The sequence below is a fragment of the Eumetopias jubatus genome, unplaced genomic scaffold (assembly GCF_037043125.1).
Source record: "Eumetopias jubatus isolate StellerSeaLion01/CBP00866 unplaced genomic scaffold, mEumJub1_p1.0 scaffold_14, whole genome shotgun sequence".
Classification (NCBI taxonomy): domain Eukaryota; kingdom Metazoa; phylum Chordata; class Mammalia; order Carnivora; family Otariidae; genus Eumetopias; species Eumetopias jubatus.
This window is the reverse complement of record NW_028274820.1, coordinates 82057499-82077801: the sequence shown is the minus strand read 5'-3', so window position 1 is coordinate 82077801 and position 20303 is coordinate 82057499. Positions and strand designations below refer to the sequence as shown.

The following is a 20303-nucleotide window of genomic DNA, read 5'->3' as shown; positions in this document are numbered from 1 at the left end:
CCAAACAATGGACTGAAAAGCTACTTGGATTAATAAAATTATTTAGTGAGATAACTAGTTTAAACATTAGTGAAATATAGCTTTGCTACATATTAGAAATAAATAGAACATATAATTGAACAAAAGTTCTTCCAATGTCACAAAGACTGTGAAACGAGACAGTTCGGGCAAGGAATCCCTGACCTTCTGTGAAGAAACCTAGAAAGCGGGAGCATAAAAGAAAAGTAGGGCTATTAAAAGGTTTTTGATTCTTTTTTAAAGTGTTTTAAAATAAAATGCCACATATTTTCTAAATTGACTATGATTCTGAAATTTATTAGGAACAGTAAATGATCAAGAATAAGACAAGAAGAACTTGACAAGAAAACTCAGTGAGACCTCTGTATCAGATTCAAAGCATATTATGAAATTACGTAATTAAGATTATAGTAAGACTGATCAATGGAAAAGATTAGGAACCTCAGAAACAATCTTACACTGTACATATAATATATTCATGATAAAAATAACATTGTCATTTCAAATTGATGAAGACAGATTGTTAAATGGTGATTGTTATCTATTTGGAAAAAGAAATCAGATCTATATATTATATACAAATTCCTAACAGATTAAGTATTGATAAAAAATTACAAAAGTTCCAGAATTTATTAAAAAAAAAGACTGAGTTGTAAGTGATTAAAACTGAAGCATAAAAATAATGTAGCAGCACTCTACTCTCTCAGCTCCTCCCCCCAAAGACTGGTAGATTCATGTATAAAGCTATTTTAAAGTCACAAAAACAGTATACATGAAATGAAGGAACAAATTCCAAGTGGAGAAAAACATTTGGGACATATAGTGTAACTATTCCCAAAGTGTTTGTTCTGGTTCTTTGAATAGTCTAGGCAACAGTGAGTGACCCAAACTCAGTGATTGTTTATTTGAAACTTGGCATAGTCACCAACATTATTGAATACTTCCTCTGTAAACTGACCCTGGCAGACAACCTCTCTGTAGAAATGCAGTGTTTTCTGTTCATTGAGCCTGTTTCTCGCCAAATTTCTTATATACAGAGGCATTCTTACCTCATGCCAGATGTCTTTTGTCATGCCCTTTTATAGCAAAGCATAGCCGTCTCTTAAAAGCTTAGCACAGCACAGACTAGCTCACATGTTGAGGATGGTATGGTGCATACTTTCTCATTCTGTACCTGCTTATCTCAATGTAGCTTACATAGCAATCCAATATATCTTTTCCTTTTCCAGCAGCCATGATTTTCATTCATTTGTATTCACAGCCTCTAACATAAACAGAATGTTCCTATCTGTACTTTTAAAGGCCTTTTCCAAATTAGAACAAAGTGACAAAATGAGCAAAGTTTAGAATACATTCCTAAAAGTTAGGGATTTATACTTAAGAAAATTAGCAAATATAGTCATAAGGGTTTATATGTGAGATGGTAAAAAAGATAAATTCAAAAATATGTTAGTACTTTTTTCTAGGTAGTGTGAATTTTTTTCTTCTTTACATTTTCTACGTGTCCTATATCTATGTAGTCCTTTTATAATCAGAATATACACCATGTTTAAAGCTTAGCAGGTATTTGGGGGAATACGTTTAATTACTTTTAAGTTATATTACCAGCAGATAGAACTCTTTTAAAAGTCTCTACAATTACACAGAAAGATCATTAAACTTCACTCTACCCTATTATGGCAGGTATGGGATGGCACCAGGACCCCATTCCCATCTTGGAGAGTATTAATACAAGACCTTGTACTTGAAGGAGATTTAAGTCATATCCATCGGCTGCAGAATCTGACAGTAGACATTTTAGTCTATGATAATCATGTTCAAGTGGCAAAGTCTCTGAAGGTGATGTTGAGTAGCAAATGTTGCTCTTTTTTTTGTTTTTATAAATGTGGGGTAAATCATATTTATAGATGATATTTGAGGTCGAGAAATTAACTCCAAATTTATTTTTTCTTTAATTTTTAATTTGTAAAATATATTGAAAATAAATTATTAGAAAAAAAGATGCATTAAGTTATAGTGGTTTGAACAACTTTTTAAATAAAATTAAAGAACTTTTCCTGAATATTTTAAAGCTATACACAATTTTATTATAAAAACAGGAAAAATTTTATTGTATGAAATCATATAAAATATTTGTAAGCTTAAATGTTAAGCTTTATTAATTTTTCAAAATCTAGCCTACAACTTTGTACTCATTAATTTAAGAAATTGTCAATCCACTTCTTAATATATATCATAAATTGTGTGTGTTTATACTGTACAGTTTATTAGAATTTGCTCACTGCTTTTGAGTTATTTTTTAGGTACAAGTCCGGATATGACATTTCTTGATTATTAATATTGGGAATATTTTATTTATTTTATTTTTTAATTATTTTATTTGCAGATATCTTTTCTAGCAACAAGTGGCATCATTAATAATAGCAGTAATAAGAGTAACATTTGTTAAGCACATCATGTGTATTTAGTACTATCCTGTGCAGTTGGTATTGTCACCATTCCTATTTTACAAATGAGAAAACAGCAGTCACAGGTTAAGCCCAAGATTTCATGGCTACTTGGGTGAAGCCAGTATTTGAATCTAGTGTTTGTTTCCACAACCAGTCCTTTCAAGCAGTATAAAGAAATGATTTTCTTTATTGCAAATAGCTTCCATCCTACCTTTTAGGGAGTTATACAGCCTACTTATAGAAAGTTATATGGCCTACTTATAGGAAGAAAATAGTAAAAGTGAATTGCAGTTGTTTTAGATCTGAATTTTATGCCCAGTTTCCCTTTGTAAAATAAATGTTCTTGGAGAAAGAAATAGTTCCTCACACACACAAATAAGCCTACCCAACTCAAATTGATAAATTAGATTAAAGTCAGGGTCCAGGAAGGTGATAACTGAACTTTCTTGTCCTTTATGTGTGTGTGTACGTGTTTTCATACCTAACATATCAAGAGAAAATTGACTGTTGAAGATACATTTTTGATGCTTTTCCCTGATTTTCTCTACACTGATTACTTTATTTCGAAAATAAATCTAATGATAAAGCCAATTCAAAGTCCTTTTTAAATACAGATAGAGTTTTGGGGCACCTGGGTGGCTGGCTCAGTGGGTTAAGCATCTGCTTTCAGTTCAGGTCATGACCTCGGTGGGGTCCCTGTTTCTCCCTTTCCCTTTGCCTTCCCCCTGCTTGACTGCTCTCTTTCTCTCTCTGTCTCAAGTAAAATAAATAAAATCGTAAAAAAATACAGATAGAGTTCTTATGAATGAAAATGATTTACGTTTTATTTTAGATTCTACTTTCACAATTTAATTCCCTTTATGCTGCTTTTATAGGTCTTTCTGTTTCCCCCTCACTGATTCCCTTGTCCAAGTCCTGAACAACACCTAGCACAGTACTTTCCTTTTACTAAGGATGAAGTAAATAATATCTGCTAGTGAATGAGTGAATCAATGAGGGCTGTGAATTTATTTGATTTTTTTCAGCTCCCTTTTTGTCTACTTTATCTCACCCACTAGAGGGTGCTCTGAGCACACATCACTAAGAAAATACAGGGCACTTAATCTTTTTCTGAAGATATCATAACATTGTATTATTTATCCGCAATAGAAAATATTGCAGAAATGCAGAAAAAAAATGCCCCAAATGCAGAAATGTATATCTGCCCCAAATGCAGAAAAGATATTTCTCATAATAGAAAAATGATTTTCTCTGTATAAGTAATGTAACTGTAGGCTTTAATGTATATTGGCATCCCATTTTATTTGTTCTAAGACAGCCTCTATACCATTTGATATTAAGAAATCCCCAGAGTCCAATGACATTAATACAAATCAATTCGTATCAGCACTTGAAGACAATTGTTTGAAATTGAATTTTTATACTGAAATATGTGGAACAGATTTTTGTTGTATAGGAACAGGAAAAAATATTTTTTTAATAAAGAGAATAATTAAGGCAATCTTAAAGTATAATATAATTGGCTTTTACATACATTTTATAGTTGAAATCATTCTTAACATTTTTCCTCAATTTTGCTTTTTAAGTGTTACACACTCACGCATAAACCCACATATACATGGGTACACACAGACATTTCGAACTTTTTGTCTAGAAATTAAAGCAGTGTATTTCCAATCATCAGTCTTATCCTGACACAATTTAAAAATAATTAAAAATATATATAGTCATAATTATGTTTTGGCCTTCAGTGACCCAAGAGCTGTAGTTTGACTGGTTATTTTCAGACATACACAGGTAATTAAAAACATTAAAGAGAATTTCTTGATAGCTTGTAAGGAAGATTAAAATTATTTCTAAAGGGATAATAATTTCTTAATAGCCATATTTGCTTTGCTTTATTTTTGATCTTTACTGAAATGGGTTTTTATCAGTTTTTGAAAGTATATTTTTTATAATTTTGGCTTTGACTCCTTCACTTGTATGTTTAGAATCTTTGCCCATTACTGAAAGGACTAAGCAATATGTGTCTATTATAGTAGAACATCTGGCACATTTCATAGTATATTTAGCAAGCTTAAAAAAAAATACAATGCTGCCTCCAGAAGGAATTTCTGGAAATAACATTTTGTCATCTTGATAAACTATATAAGTAAATTTCTTGGTCTTTATTGTTTTATTATGAAAGACAGTAGTAGAAAAGTTAGTGTAGTAAATACCCATGTGCCTGTCATCTAAACTTAACATTTTTAAATGTTTTACCACACTAATTTCAGGTACTTTTAATTTTTAGGACATAAATCTCTACATACTGAATCTTCTTTGTACTTCTGCTCATTCTTATTTTTTGCTCCCTAGTATCTTCTTTCTATTTATCCTAATATGTAGGTATGTACACCCATGTTTATTATGCTTTTATTTTATGTACTTACCTCTGAAAAATGCATGTGGTATATATATTATTCTGCAATTTGCTTTCTTTCTTTGAAATTATATTTTTAAGATATATCCATGTTCATATATGTATCTGCATTAACACCACAGGGTCTTAATTATTATAGCTTTATTTTTATTTTTTATAGCTTTATTTTTAAATGATATTCTGTAGATCAAGCAAGTCTTCCCCCCTTCCCTCCCAGTTTAGTCTTCAAACTTGACTTGCTATTCACGTTCATATACATTTTCAGATCAGCTTTTCAAATTCCATAAAAGACACTGGGGATTTTGTTTGAAATTACACTGAATTTAAAGATTAATTTGGGGGGATTACTATCTTTATAATGTTCAGGTTTTTCATTTATGAATATGATATCTTTCTCCATGTGTTTAGGCTTTTAAAAAAATTTTTTTATATCTGTACGAGAGAGCATTTTATCTAGAGGGAGGTGGTTTTTAATTTCTTTTTTTTTTTTTTTAAGTAAACTCTTCCCTCAATGTGGGGCTGGAACTCATGACCCCGAGATTAAGAGTTAGATGCTCTACTGGCTAAGCCAGCCACACACCTCCATGTGTTTAGGTCTTCTTTAAGTGCTTTGTATATACATGAACTGTACTAGTGTATTCCCTATATTTAAAAAGAATCACAGAATGATAAACATTCAGAAAGTGAGTTAACAGTGAATAGAAATAGAGTGGGTTTTTTCTTCCAATATCTTACTTTGGAGACCATTAGGGAAATCAGTTTTGTCTTTTCTTTTTTAGAAATTTCTGTGTTTTCCTTCTCTGACTCTTTTCACCCTGCACCCCTGCTGTGTTATAGATGTCAGTGGAAGAAGTCAGAGGAAAAAAGACCTAAATTCCTCCCTCCTCACAAAAACGTTATTGGGAGGAAAAAGGTTATATAGCTTCTTCTTTTGAGTAGGTGTCAATTTCTTTAATAAACATTCTACATCTATCATTTTAAGTCTTCCAAATTAAAAGAATATCAAATACTCTAAAGACGTTTTTAAGATTAAACAAGACATCTAAATTATAGAACATTTAGTTCAGAATTATAATTGGTTTAATCTTGTATTTGAACTCATAAAATGTGTTTCACATTACAGTGTACAGACACAGTGCTTATTACAAGTTTTCTTTCCATAAAACTTGTGGAATAGGGGAATATTTTAATATTACACTAAAAAAATTTCTAGTATTCTCATAATGAGAGTATTTTAGCAATCATTTAAATCTTTTTTTAAAAGATTTTATTTGAGAGAGAGAGAGAGACAAAGATAGCGACAGAGAGCACAAGCGAGACGAGTGAGCATGAATGGGGAGGAGAGGGAGAAGCAGGCTCCCCACCAAGTAGGGAGCCCAATAAGGGGCTCGATCCCAGGACCCTGGGATCATGACCTGAGCCGAAGGGAGATGCTTAACTGACTGAACCACCCAGGTGCCCCAAATCTTACCTTAAAGTAGCTAAAACAAGTTATTTTCAGAAACCTCAGACAGTTTTCCAAATCAAATAGAGGGCTTTAGGTTTGAGTTTGATTTAGGTAATGGGTTTCTTTAACTACTTCATTTTATCAATGCTAAGACTCAGTCTTATTTCACGCTTTAATATCTCTGACATGGAAATATGTCTTCCATTTAAAAAAATTTACAGATGGATACATACATATATGTGCATATATACATGCACTTACATATTATATGTAGATGTATGTACATGGTTATATGTAAACATACATATATACATGCACACACACCCATGTACATTTATTTGTATACACACGTGTGCACACACAAAAACACATGTTTTGGTTTTGATATAGTGTCCTTTGGGCTGATGCCCAGTACACACCAGTAAAACATACCAGGATCCTTTCTGATTAGTCAGCACCCCTGATTGTTGGTCTTATGCCCTATATTGCTTAAGTATTTTATGTATCAGAAATTGTTTGATTTTTCTTCATTTTCTAAATAATAAATAATATATTTTTAGGTTGGAAGCTTTCTTAGAATTTATAGCCTCCATACGAAACTTCAGTCAGTGAATTCGGAGAACCAGGCAACATTGTTAGCTCTAGAGTTTCATCTCCATGGGGGTACCAGTTACGGCCGGGGAATCAGAGTCTTGCCAGAAAGTAACTCTGATGTGGATCAACTGAAAAAGTAAGCAAATTATATGCCTATTTAAAAATTGTAAATAAGGTATTAATTAAGCCGATTTCCAAGATAACTATTGTTCTGGACTGGGGTGGATGGATCCAGTAAACTCTTTGTAATTGATCTTCATAACCTGTGCCAACTATCCATTTGTTTAAATAGATGAAACAAATCAAACGACTGTAGGTTCAAGTAGGTAAATAGTAGCAGAGCTAGGGGTGTAGTCTGAGGTTTCCCATAGTTGTGCACTTAGGTCTACTCTGCTCCTGCTCTTCTTCCGCCATTTGGCACATCTCCCAAGTACACCAACAAACAGTTGAACCTGGAGTTTAGCTAGAGTTTGGAAAACTTGATACATATCTAGAATTCCAAACATACTTAATCCTGAAAAAATACCTCTTTAAAGTGCCTGTGACTGATAAAATACGTAACAGAAGTGTTTTGGCGTATCATATTTTAAAAATTTTTAGATGTGCCCAGAAAGTGAATAGAACCTTAAGTCCTGCTACATAGGCAGTTCTCTTTTTTGTGAAGTGTCTCCAGGGCTCACTGTGTACAGAAACTTTTTCACCAGTAATCTAAAGACGTAAAAATAAATCTTCTGCATATCTTCAAAGAGCCCTAGAAAATAAACCCATTCAGTAAGTTGAAATGAAATAATATTTTTACGTTTTAATATATTGAAATCAGCATGACTTTTAAAACCAATTAAATAAGCTATTTTAATAATCTTGTATCAGTTTTACTTCTTTATTCCTCATATTGTCTTATATAGAGCATAGTATTTCACTTTTGGACTCTGGAATCCACTTACATAGAGCATAGTATTTCACTTTTGGACTAGAATGAGATTGTTCTGACAGAATGCCATCATTAAATTCCCAGTTTATTTTTGTTTGCAGCATTTCATTGTCCTACTGTTTTACTCATATCTTTCTAGAATCTGGTTTTTTAAATTTGGGGTACCTTAGAACTCCGAGACCATCTGAGAAGAGCCATTACACACACAACATAATTTTTATACAATTTCAGTGATTTCTTGGTTTCTAAGGATAGAACTAAACTGATCATACTGACTTTGTTTTGTGCAATTAGATTTGAAATTACATTCTTTCAATTATAGGGTTTTAGAATCTGCCGATTTGACAGCCAATCAGTGTTTTGATGGTATATGTCATTCAGATCATGAGGACAGCTTTCGGACTCTTTCAAGTAAGGACAGTTTTTAATGTTAACAATTTAGTCTTTGCTAACTGAAATGGCTTTATCAGTATTAGTTCTCTTTTTTAATATTTTCCCATCTCTGCCTCTCTTTTTTTGTTAAATCCATATTCATTGTAAAGGAACAGGCGAAATCTATGTGTCCTATATAAAGGTAAACATTATTTCTCCCTGAATTGTATAATTGCATTTTCAAATTGGAATGGTAGGGATTACTTGATTTGTGATATATTTAGTATTTATGCATGTATGTTTACATTGTGTGTATATATGTATACATGTGTGTATGTGTATATATTCATTAAAATTCTGTATTTCCTAGGCAACCACTTTGCTTGTCAGTTTCTAAAATGAACAATGGTTGTTTTTGTTGCTTTATTTCAAAGAGCTAGATTATTTTTTGATCATACATATTTTAGAAATATACCTGATTCCCAGTCTTTATCAAGTTCATCAAGTTCCTAGTTATAAGATCTTAAACACTTAGTTCTGTATTTATATTATTGCCTGCCTGAATAGGTGACTATTCAAATCTAAATTTAAATCTTACAAATTTTCTCCTTTACCATTTTGCTTTAACATCTGCTGGTACTTTCTGGGGCCTAGAATCTATGTCATGCTTTTATCCCAGTTATTTTTTCAGTGTAACTCCTTCCCTTATGATATAAGCTATTTTAAGAGTATTTTCTCTTTCTATACCAGTAATGATAAGCATTAAAATTAACATGTATTGCTTGGTTTAGGTACTAAGTGCCTAATCCTAACAGCACTCCTTTGAGGTTGAAATTATTTTGTCCCTTTTACAGAAAGGAAACTGAGGCTTTGAGTGATAGGGGTCATGTAATTCACCCAGATTATTAGCTATTAACTAATAGCAAAGTCAGTCAGATTCAAGTACAGTTTATTTGATTTTTTTTTTTTACATATTTTAAGTTTATTTCTTTATTCTCTCTGCCTTAAAACTCTCCACATTTCCTAGCACCTTGGTGATGTCATTTTAGTCTGAGCTGTGATTACTTAAACTACCATTAGCAGGCCAATTTACTTCAATTTTTGACAGTCATTTGTGGACAGCATAATTTGTAATTATACTTTTTGAAGTCTCTTTTCTCCTTTTACAAAGATTTTTAAATTGTTTTTAAATTATAAAGTTAATACATGTCATGGTATCAAGTTACACAGCTTCCCCATGTCCTTGTGCCCACTCCTGAGGTAATGTTAAATTTAGTGTGGTTTCAACACTTTCATGTTTATACAAATATATATACCTATACATAGACAGACCTGACTTTCCCGTCTGTTTAAAATATTTATCAAAATGGAGCGCTTGTGTAGCTCAGTTGGTTGAATGTCCAACTCTTGATTTCAGCTCAGGCCTTGATCTCAGGGTTGTGAGTTCAAGCCCTGCGTTGGGCTCCATGGTGGGCATGGAGCCTACTTAAATTTACAAAATGGGACTATACTATACGGTTGCTTTCTTTATCAGTGGATCATAGACCTTTATGGCCTAATCCATGTTACTCAAACTCATTCTTTTAATAGTACACAATATTTTATAATGTGAATCTAACATTATAAATCCAGCTATTTTCCATCTGATAGACATTCAGGTTGTTTCCAGTTGTTTGCTCTTAACAAATAATGCTTTAAAAACCATCCTTGAACAATTGTACATTCCTGCTTTTTCTCTAAAATAAACTCCTAAAGGAGGGGTTGATAAATCAAAGCGTAAGCACATCTTTTATTTTAATAGATGCTATCAGATTATATGACAGAATGTCCTAGGATTCATAGGCAAATAGCAGTGTAGGAAAATGTCCTTTCCTCACACTCTGAGTGGTATTGGAGGTTACCACTATGTGTAAATTTTGACAGTTTGGCAGGTATAAAGTGATACCTTACTTAGTTTCCTTGAGTACTTGGAAACCTGAAAATATTATATATTTATCAACCCTTTTTACTTCCTCTTCTTTGAATTGTCTGTTCTTACCCTTTACCTGATTTTCTGCTGGATTTTTTAACCTTTTTTTTTTATATCAGTTTGTGGGAGACCATGTATAAGTTTTACACTGATTTTCTTTTCATTTGACTGCTTTTATTGCCATTGTTTTCACTTAATGCAGAATGGCTGATATTAAGTAATCAGATTCATTGAAATTATACTTTGCCAGCTTAAGTTGTCCATTCAGGTTCTCTTGTCATGGATTCTTATGCCATTTATTAGTGATGTTGAGGAAGAAGGGCAGTTTCATATGTTTGTATATGATGCCACATAAAATAAATTATAAAAACATACTATACTACTGTATGTAATAGAATGTCAGCTAAAGTAATTGCAAAATATGGATACTTTTTTAGTCTCAAATTCTTCATTTTAGAAAGCACCATTAAAACTTATTACTATATTCACTACTTCTACTTTCTTGTTAAAGTAAAATCCTATGTTAAGTGTTCATCAAGTCATCCTATTCAATTTAGTAAGTTTATTATCTTATCTACTTCTCCCTTTGTTTCTTTTACAATATGTTTTTTCCAAAATAATAAAAATTTTCAAACATACAGAAAAATTGAAACAGTTGTATAATGAACACTCATATACCTACTACCTGGATTCTCTTTGCTGTCATATACTTCTCTCTGTCTTTTACTCCATCAGCCCATCTTATATTTTGATATATTTCAAAGTAAGTTGCAGACATAAATACACCTCCTAAATACTTCAGAATGAATATCATTAACTAGAATTCAATATTTGTTGAGGATTTTTTAAATTTTTGTGTAAAGTTATATGCAGTGAAATGGACAAGTTAAGTGTACCATTCCATGTGCTTTGGCTAATATATAAACCCGTGTAACTTAGACCCCTTTAAAAACCTAAAACATCACCCTTGTTGAAGGAGGTTCCCTCATGCTCCTTCCCAGTCAATCCTGACCTGCACTCCAGCCCCATAAATTCTGATTTTTTCCACCGTAGATAATTGTGCCTCTTCCAGAACTTCAAATAAATGGAATAATATATTATGTACTCTTTTATGTACTATATGCTTTTGAAATTCATCCATATTGCATATATTAGTCGTTCCTTTTTAATTCCTAGTAGTATGGTATGAGGTAGACATTTTTTTCAGTATGAATTTCTAGTCATTGAAGCACCATTAGTTTCCTTTCTGTAAGATGACTTGGGTGTCTGTCAAAAACCAAGTGGGTATAAATGTGGATTTATTTCTGGGCTTTCCAGCCAGAAATACTTAGTAGTATTGTGTGAAGTAAGCATTTTTTTTCCTCATACTAATTTCCAGTTGTTGCAGTACCAGAGTTTTGCTCTCCCTTTGGATTGCTTTGCCACCTTTATCAAAAATGAAATGCAGGTTTATTTCTAGGCTTTTTTTATAATTCTGTTGTTAGGTTTGTCAGTCTTTATGCCAATATCATATTGCCTTGATTATTATAGCTTTATAATAAGTCTTGAAGTCAAGTAGTATAAAGCCTCCAGTTTTGTTCCTTTTTCAGGATTATATTTTATATTCTAGGTTCTTCACATATTCACTTAAGTGATAGAATCTCGTCTTTTTCTGCAATAAAGCCTCCTCAATTTTGGTTAGGATTGTATTGAATCTACAGATCAATTTGGGGAGAATTGATTTCTTAACAGTTTTGAACCTTCCAGTCCGTGAGCATAGTAAATTTACTCTTATTTAGATTTTCTTCAGTTCCTGTCAGCAATGTTTTATAGTTTTCAATGCCACATGGGATTCTTAATGGATTTTAAAACCGTATAATTCTTCTTCCCTTCTTCCTGTAGGCTCTGGATCAGTATCACTATATGAGGTAGAAAGATGTCAGCAACTATCAGCTACAAGTAAGACCATGTTTCATTTTTGAAATGTGGGTGTAATAGTGTGCATAATAAAGTCTGTCGTTACCAACTAATTTGTTCCTATCTAATTTTGAGAGCATATATCCATGAGAGCAAAAATATAGCCCTATTTATATTTTATTTCCCTCCCTCATCCTAAGTGGCATAAAATGGAACCCAGAAAGATACATGTTTTTACATAGACTATATAATTAAGTCACATATATGTAAGATTTATAAAACATATTCTATTTAACAGTGCAATGGGGCTTATTTTGAGAACATAAAATATCTTATATGACATAATTTTTATCTGTTCACGCTGTGCTCTTAGCTGTGTGCCCATAAAGGAGCTCCTTACAATATACCCCAAAACTTTAATGTTAGCAATGATAGTAAATCTGTCAGATGCCCTCTTTCTGTTACTTCAGGTAAGATAAAAAAATTTAAGAAAAAATATTTTTAAGCACAAGTCTATTAAATGAATAAATTCTGTAATATAGTCTTATAAAAATATGAGTTTCTCATTATTTGAGAAAGAACATATAATTATGAAATGGGGGAAAGCTCGAAGAAAGAAGCTTGTGGTGGTGGTATTGGAATAGGAAGTGTCAGTGTGTACTCATGGTTTTATAGACAGATACAGTAGATGCAGATAGGTCTTTGTATACATGTATTCATTCAAATACATATTCATACATGTATAGGTGCATGTGTGTAACTGTAGGTATGAACATGTGTGCATATATACCCTATCTCTGTCCATTTAAAGGGCTTTGAAATAATGGCACGGCCCAGTAGCAATGAATGCACCTGGTGCACAAATCTTGGCTTATTAATAGTATTCCCCCTTAAAAGGAGTCAGGGCTGCTTATAGAAATAGCAGACTCCAGGATTGGAACAGGAGAATTACAAGAGGAGTCTGGAACATCTTGTGCCAGAAGGTAAAGAAGTTCTCAGTTAATAATGGAGCATGTCAAATTTGATACAATTTGAGCATCAAAATAAAAAATACTAGCAATGGAATAAAACTGACTAAAGTAGGAATCCATTGGTCCATGTGGGTAGTAAATAAAATAACAAATGAATGAATAAATAAATGAGATTAAATGGAAAGCTCTCAGTTACAATAGAATAATGGCTAGTAAATGTAGAAGGAATGATGAAGTTAAGGAATAAAATCATTTTGCAACCATGATAATAATAATTGATTTAGTTGTAAATCATCAGTAGGTCCTAAACTATCAGGATCCTAAATGTTTACTGAGGAGTGGGATATTTATGTTTCTCCAAGTACTTTCTTATTATAAAGGGGAAAATAATAAAGTTATAGTGGAGAGACCTGTTGAGTACCACCATAACCAACTGAGCAGTTACCATTCCCAGGAGTGAAAACACTGATTACATATATGCCTCTTAATATGATACAGAGAAAGACAATTGTATCACTTATTGTATAGCATACTGCCAAAAATGCATGATCTGTATCTGATCATGAGCAGAACCAGACACACCCAAATAAATGGCCTCTACTCCTCAAATATTATCAATGTCATGAAAGATGAAGAAAAGCTGAGGGACCATTCTACATTAAAGGAGTCCAAAGAGACAGGAAAAATAAATGCAATACATGGTTCAGGATTGGATTCTGGACCTGAAAATAAAATTCTGAATAAGAACATTATGGGGGGCGGGACAGTTGGAGAAATTTGAATAATGTCTATTGATTCAATGATAATTTTACATCAATATTACAGGTTCTGAAGTTGAAAATTGCACTGTAATAGGTCAATGAAATTTCTTGTGAAATACACACTGAAATATTTAGGGATAAAGGAGCATGATATCTGGAAATTATTCTCAAGTGATTCATATATATGAATCTGTAAGGAGATATATATGGAGAGAGAGCTAAAGACATGATGATGAAAAATGTGGCAAAATATTAACAAAGCTGACAGTATAACTTAAATAATTCAATTCTGTATCTGGTTTGGGGGAGTTCATATTATGAATATTCTTATTATTCTTACAGATTATTCTAATCTAAAAATTCTTTTTAGTACTTACAGATCATCAGTATTTGGAGAAAACCCCAATATGTGCTATTTTGAAACAAAAAGCTCCTCAACAGTATCGTATTCGAGCAAAATTACGGTCATTTAAGCCCAGAATACTCTTTCAGTCTGTTAAACTTCATTGTCCCAAATGTCATGCACTGTAAGTATTTTCCATAATAAAACAGAAGTTTCTATTTCATAATGTTTATGAATATACGTTTTCATATATATCAGTTTAAGTCCTGGCAATGAGTAAATTATGACTTTATATATTGTATTTTGAAACAGTGGTAGCTTTTTTTTTATTTTATTATGTTAATCACTATACATTACATCATTAGTTTTTGATGGTAGTGTTCCATGATTCATTGTTTGTGTATAACACCCAGTGCTCTAGCGGTAATGTTTTTAAGAGAAAATACTAAAATCTTAGGAAATCGTTCTGATATTTCTTAGTAATGATAAGTAGGTGCTTTTTTGCAATCTGAAATTCAATTTAGTAGCTCTGATACATGCAAACAAATAATAAACTATAAAAATATTTGAGGAGGGACGCCTGGGTGGCTCAGTCGGTTAAGTGTCTGCCTTCGGCTCAGGTCATAATCTCAGGGTCTTGGGATCGAGTCCTATGTTGGGCTCTCTGCTCAGCGGGGGGGTCTGCTTCTCCCTCTTTCTCTCTCAAGTAAATAAATAAAATCTTAAAATATATATATATTTGGGGAGACTTTCTCTTCACAAAAAAACTTCTTAACCTTTAATAACTAAAATTTTTAAATAGAGAATTCTGGTTAGATGAAATTTTTTTTTTAAGATTTTATTTATTCATTTGAGAGAAAGAGCAAGGTAGAGAGAGCACACACAGGGGGAGAGGGAGAAGCAGACTCCCCGCTGAGCCGGGAGACCAATGTGGGGCTCGATCCCAGGACCTGGATTTCATGACCTGAGCCGATGGCAGATGCTTAACCATCTGAGCCACCCAGGTGCCCCTGGATGAAATTTCTAAGTAAGTGATAGAGAAAGCCTTGTTGGCAATATTTCTCTCTTATGATACAGTAAATATAATTTAAGTTTTTATTAATCATTGAGAATTCTCAGTGCATCAGACTTTATTCCAAACATCAATTATTACATATATAAATAAATTTATAAGACATTAGAATGACTATGTACTTATTAGCTCAAGACATATTCTGAAATTATTTTTAATCTTTTCCTTTTTTATATAGTTTGTCTTTTCTATAAATATATAATGTGTAAATAAAGTACATTTCCATTTTAAAGTACTTATTTGTGTGTGCACATCTGTGTATACACTAATACTAATATATGTATATTTTGCCCTCCAAAATCTAAGTATAATACTGTTTGTAGAGATTTTTGATCGTCAAACCTTAAATAAAATGGGGGACCATCTGCTACCCATTTGAGCTTAAAATAGTAGTTGGAATTAAAATATAAATACAGATTTTAGGTACTTGCTGAAGTATTATTAAATTACAGTTGTCGGGCGCCTGGGTGGCTCAGTTGATTAAGCGACTGCCTTCGGCTCAGGTCATGATCCCGGAGTCCTGGGATCAAGTCCCACATCAGGCTCCCGGCTCAGCGGGGAGCCTGCTTCTCCCTCTGACCTTCTCCCCTCTCATGCTGTTTCTCTCTCTCTCTCTCTCTCTCAAATAAATAAATAAAATCTTTAAAAAAATAAATAAATAAATTACAGTTTGTCAAATTCTCTTAAGTCATATAGCTTTGCCAAACAAAGCCGTCCTCTCTGAGCACTTTTTTTAAACAAATAAAATCATCTCAGAAAGGTTAAGAGGTGTTACCTAAAGTTACACAGCTGGTTGGGGACTGAACCAGAATAAGGACATAGACCTTTTGATTCCAGATGCCATTTCTATTGTATACATACTTTACCAGGTGATTTTTAAAATTATTATTCTAAGTTAAAAGTAATCGAAGAGAATGTTGATTTGTAAATTAGGTCCCCTATGAAAGGGGGATTACTTAGGTGGTAAGTGGATATTGAGTGGGCAGCTTTTTTCCCCCACAGAGAAGTTTAACATTCTATACAAGAGGAGAATTAATTGGTGCTAGAAATAGTTATAAGATCCTTGGTATCACAAAACCAGATAAGGAAATTCGTGGCAGTTAATATAATTATGATATGGATCTACTTAGTCATGAAGTATCATCAAATACCGTTTTTGTTGAATAAGAGTCATTTAATCTGCAAAGTGAACTATCTCCATATTTTAAAATAAGCTGGCTCATCAGCATATAAACAATTTTTTTAAATTGAGTAATTTGTTAAATTTGATTTTCTAAGCTTATACCAATTGTTTTATATTTCATTGTCGATGATTTTAGGCAAGAAGTTCCACATGAGGGTGATTTGGATACAATTTTACAAGAGGGTGCAAGTAAAACCCCAGATATTAAACTACAAAATACATCATTATATGATTCGAAAATGTGGACCACTACAGATCAAGGAGAACGAAAAGTTGCTGTTCATTTTGTAAAAAATAATGGTATTCTTCCACTTTCAAATGACTGTCTGATTTTGATAGAAGGTATTTTAGTTACTGTTTTACTAGAATACAGCTTTTGCTTATGTCTTTCTCTGATTAATGATTGTTAAATATATTTTAGGGGCAACCTAGGACATATAAAGTCAAAATGTTATTTTACCTTCCATAAAATGGAGTATATTGTATATAACAGGTAGATTTAAATATATACATATACACATACATAAATTAATCTGAATGACATTTTGAAGTTATACATTGAACTCAAGTGTTTGCATTTGTCCATCTTGGATTTTGGATATAAATCTTAATGAGATTTAAGCTCATTGTGGAGCTGAGTATTAATCAAGAGGATGCTTGATTGTCAGGTACAGTTGCTGCTGTCTTGGCCTCTGGATGTCACTGTTGTTCCATAAAAGTAGAATGAAAGTCATCTATTGATAATGTAAGTCAAGGAAGGGACCCCTGAAACAAGTGAAGATAACTCGACATATGTCTTAAAAGAATGAAACTGAGTCATATTTATTTTTGCATTTCCTTTCCACTTTTGTCTAATTTTAATCTGATGTTTATCTCATATATATATATATATACCACATATTTTTTCCCATGCCAAATTTAAAGTTTCATTATTTTCCTTGAGACTTTTCTTCCTTGAGAACATTCCATAATAAAAGTAGAACATCATCTTTAATTTGCAGAGAAATCTTTAGTTTCATTTTGTAAATGAACTGATCTTTATTACAGTAGATTATGATCATTTTTATTACCCACATTTTTCTGTTTATAAAAGTAATAAGTAATTGTTTTAGTGTATGTGTGTATATATATATATACACATATGTATATGAATACACATGAATATTACCATTGGTATTATTTTCATGAACATCTTTTATTTTAACACATTTATGATTTATCAGAAATGATTTTAATTTCTATGTATTTAATCATCACAGTAATCCTATTCAGTTAGTACTATTATAAGCTGTTTTTTATACATGAGAAAACTGAATCATAGAGAAGTTGTAGGTCTTTCCCAGTACAGGTAGAAGTGGAACTGAAATTGTTCCCTGTTTTTTTTTTTTTTTTTTTTTTTTGACATAGTAACTCTACAGTGAACTTTATCTTCCCTCTGGATGAAGTGTAGTTAGGGGGGCACAAGGAATTAAGTAAATGTCGCCCAATTACTTTCCAATAAAGCTGTCAGAGTATTCATATGCTTTAGTAGCATATGAGATTATCTGTTCTCCCATCCTCATTATCATATACTAGCACTTAAGAAAATTTGTCCACCTTGGTGAGTAAAATGTGGTATCTTATTCCATTAGCAATATTTTAATCTCTACCAGGAAATGGATATAAAAACAAAACACGCAGACACATGCATACACAAAAAATGGAGTAAGACTATTTGTATGCCCTAAAAATAAAATAAAGCCCTGGACCTATCAGGTTCTGTAAGAACTGTCCTTGTAGGGCCAGCTAAGAGGATATCAAGTGTAGGGTTTTCCTATGTCACACGGCCTCCCACAGTTCTGTGCTGAAGTCAAGTTAAACTTAAGGGTTCAAAAGAAGCTTGAAGAAGTACCTTTAGCTCCTGATCCTATCTTTAGGTACCACTCATCCCACAAACTTTCAATCTCATCTCCTACAATTTCTCAATTCTCATTCCACCCTCCAGCCATATCAAACTGGTGGCAGAAATATCTATCCTAAACCCAGGATATTTCTCTGTGCCTCTTTGCCATTCCGTTGCTATTCTGAGAATTTTTGCTCTAGTACATGTTCATAAGTAACTCATTAATTCCCTTTACTCAGCAATTCATGTGAAATATTTAATGAGCATCTACACATACCAAGCAGTCTTCTGATTCACCAGGCAGATTTGAGTGGTTCTTATTGCATAGCATATGAACTTTCAGTAGATCACTTTTCTTCTTGTATTATATTTGCATTATATCTGTCTGTTTATAGACTTGTTTGCTTATTAGAATGTAACTGCCCTAAAGTGCAGGATACATGTTTATTTTAATCTATATATCTTCAGCACCTAGGGTAGGACAACAGGCATGCAACTGGTTCTCAGTAAATATATATTAAGTAAATAAGTATATCCAGCGTAATAACACTTTTTAATGAAAGTCAATGAAAATATATCTGAAAGCACTTTAAAATTTAAAAGTGTTCCATCAAAATGCAAGCTATTTTTATTTTATCATATTTCTGAGTATTATAACCCTAATCATTAGAGCTAGGATCTAACTGCAGTATGACATGGCAGAGCTGTGGTTTCCACAAAGTTCTGCAAAGAGGAACGGGACCCAGGCAAGTTGCTGTCCTTACCAAGATTTATCTCCTTTTCCTGAATAAATACTCCTTGGATTGTTTCAAGACTTTGGTTAATTTCTAGAGTTCCGAAAAAGTCAAATTTGACAGTTTTGGCCAATGTTCTTTCTCCTTTTATGGAGTATATTTTTGGACGTCCTTACTCTGCTGTGCTGGAAGTGCGCCCCCTCACAATTTAGTTTAACATTACAAATTTTAGGAAGTACACAAAAGTATTTTTATAAGTCGTATTCTCTTTCCTTGGAGAGGAAGAATTACCAATCTAGGTGAAAAATACACCAGAAAAGGTACAGTAGGTTTGAGTGATTAGAGAGAGTACTGCCTTCTGGTAGTAGCGCACCACTGGGCATCCTCTTTCTTCTCAGCCCGCATGACAGCTTTTAATGCCCACTTTGTCATAGAATTGGAAGTATTGAGGATTTTTCAGGAAAATTGAACAAACACTCTACATGAATTATTATTATCCAAACTCTTTGCATCTGTATTTAAATATAAAGTTGACCTGAAAGTGTAAAAGATTTATTTCAAACTCAAGACTACATTTACCTAGACATTATTAGTGTGTATAGCAAATTTAATAATGAGAATCCTGTTATACTTTGCCTTTCAGTTTTATTTTCGTTTGAATACTTGATCCAAGTGTTCTGGCATAAAAGAGCAATTTGTATAAAAATTTAGGAAAATGGTTAAAATTTCACAAGCCTTGTATTTTGCTTAATTCTCAGCATTTTTATCAGTGGTTTCTTAAATCAGGGCAGGATACTAAGTTTACAAATTATTATATTTTACAATAAATGTATAAATGTATTAATCATCTAAATTCATGCCTTCATTGTCTTTTTCTTTCAGTCCCCTTAGTCTTTTACTATACGTCATGTATTACTTAATAGACACTCGATCTTGCCTTCATTGTATTTGTACTACTTGAAGGATTTATTTATTCTTTGTTAATAGGAGGTACACTCGGTGAAATCTACAAACTCGCAAACAAGTTTCATAGTGTAATTCCTGTGAGATCTGGCCATGAAGACTTGGAAGTCCTTGATCTTTCAGCACCATTCCTTATACAAGGAAAAATACATCACTATGGGTATGCTTTCAAATCTGGGAATTTTGAGAATTAAAAACTGCATAGCAGTAATTTTTATTATTTTATCCTAGTGGTTGCTATATATTCAATGGATACCAATTTATATGTACTAGATTTTTGTGGTATATATTTATT

At 32.5% G+C, this 20303-nt stretch overlaps 1 protein-coding gene across 7 annotated transcripts in view; it reads left to right on the top strand.

The window, feature by feature from the left end:
• The window catches only part of POT1 (protection of telomeres 1), an 82801-nt gene that overhangs the window by 48655 nt on the left and 13843 nt on the right, over window positions 1-20303 (top strand). For 5 of the 7 annotated variants that reach the window (XM_088018303.1, XM_088018304.1, XM_088018305.1 and 2 more), the window contains exons 10-16: window positions 1702-1857; window positions 6898-7067; window positions 8185-8273; window positions 12085-12141; window positions 14202-14358; window positions 16566-16771; window positions 20033-20168. In XM_088018303.1, the coding sequence (XP_087874429.1) occupies window positions 1702-1857; window positions 6898-7067; window positions 8185-8273; window positions 12085-12141; window positions 14202-14358; window positions 16566-16771; window positions 20033-20168 (971 nt within the window). The remainder of the gene's footprint in view (window positions 1-1701; window positions 1858-6897; window positions 7068-8184; window positions 8274-12084; window positions 12142-14201; window positions 14359-16565; window positions 16772-20032; window positions 20169-20303) is intronic. The other 2 variants (XM_088018306.1, XM_088018308.1) reach the window with 2 other exon arrangements.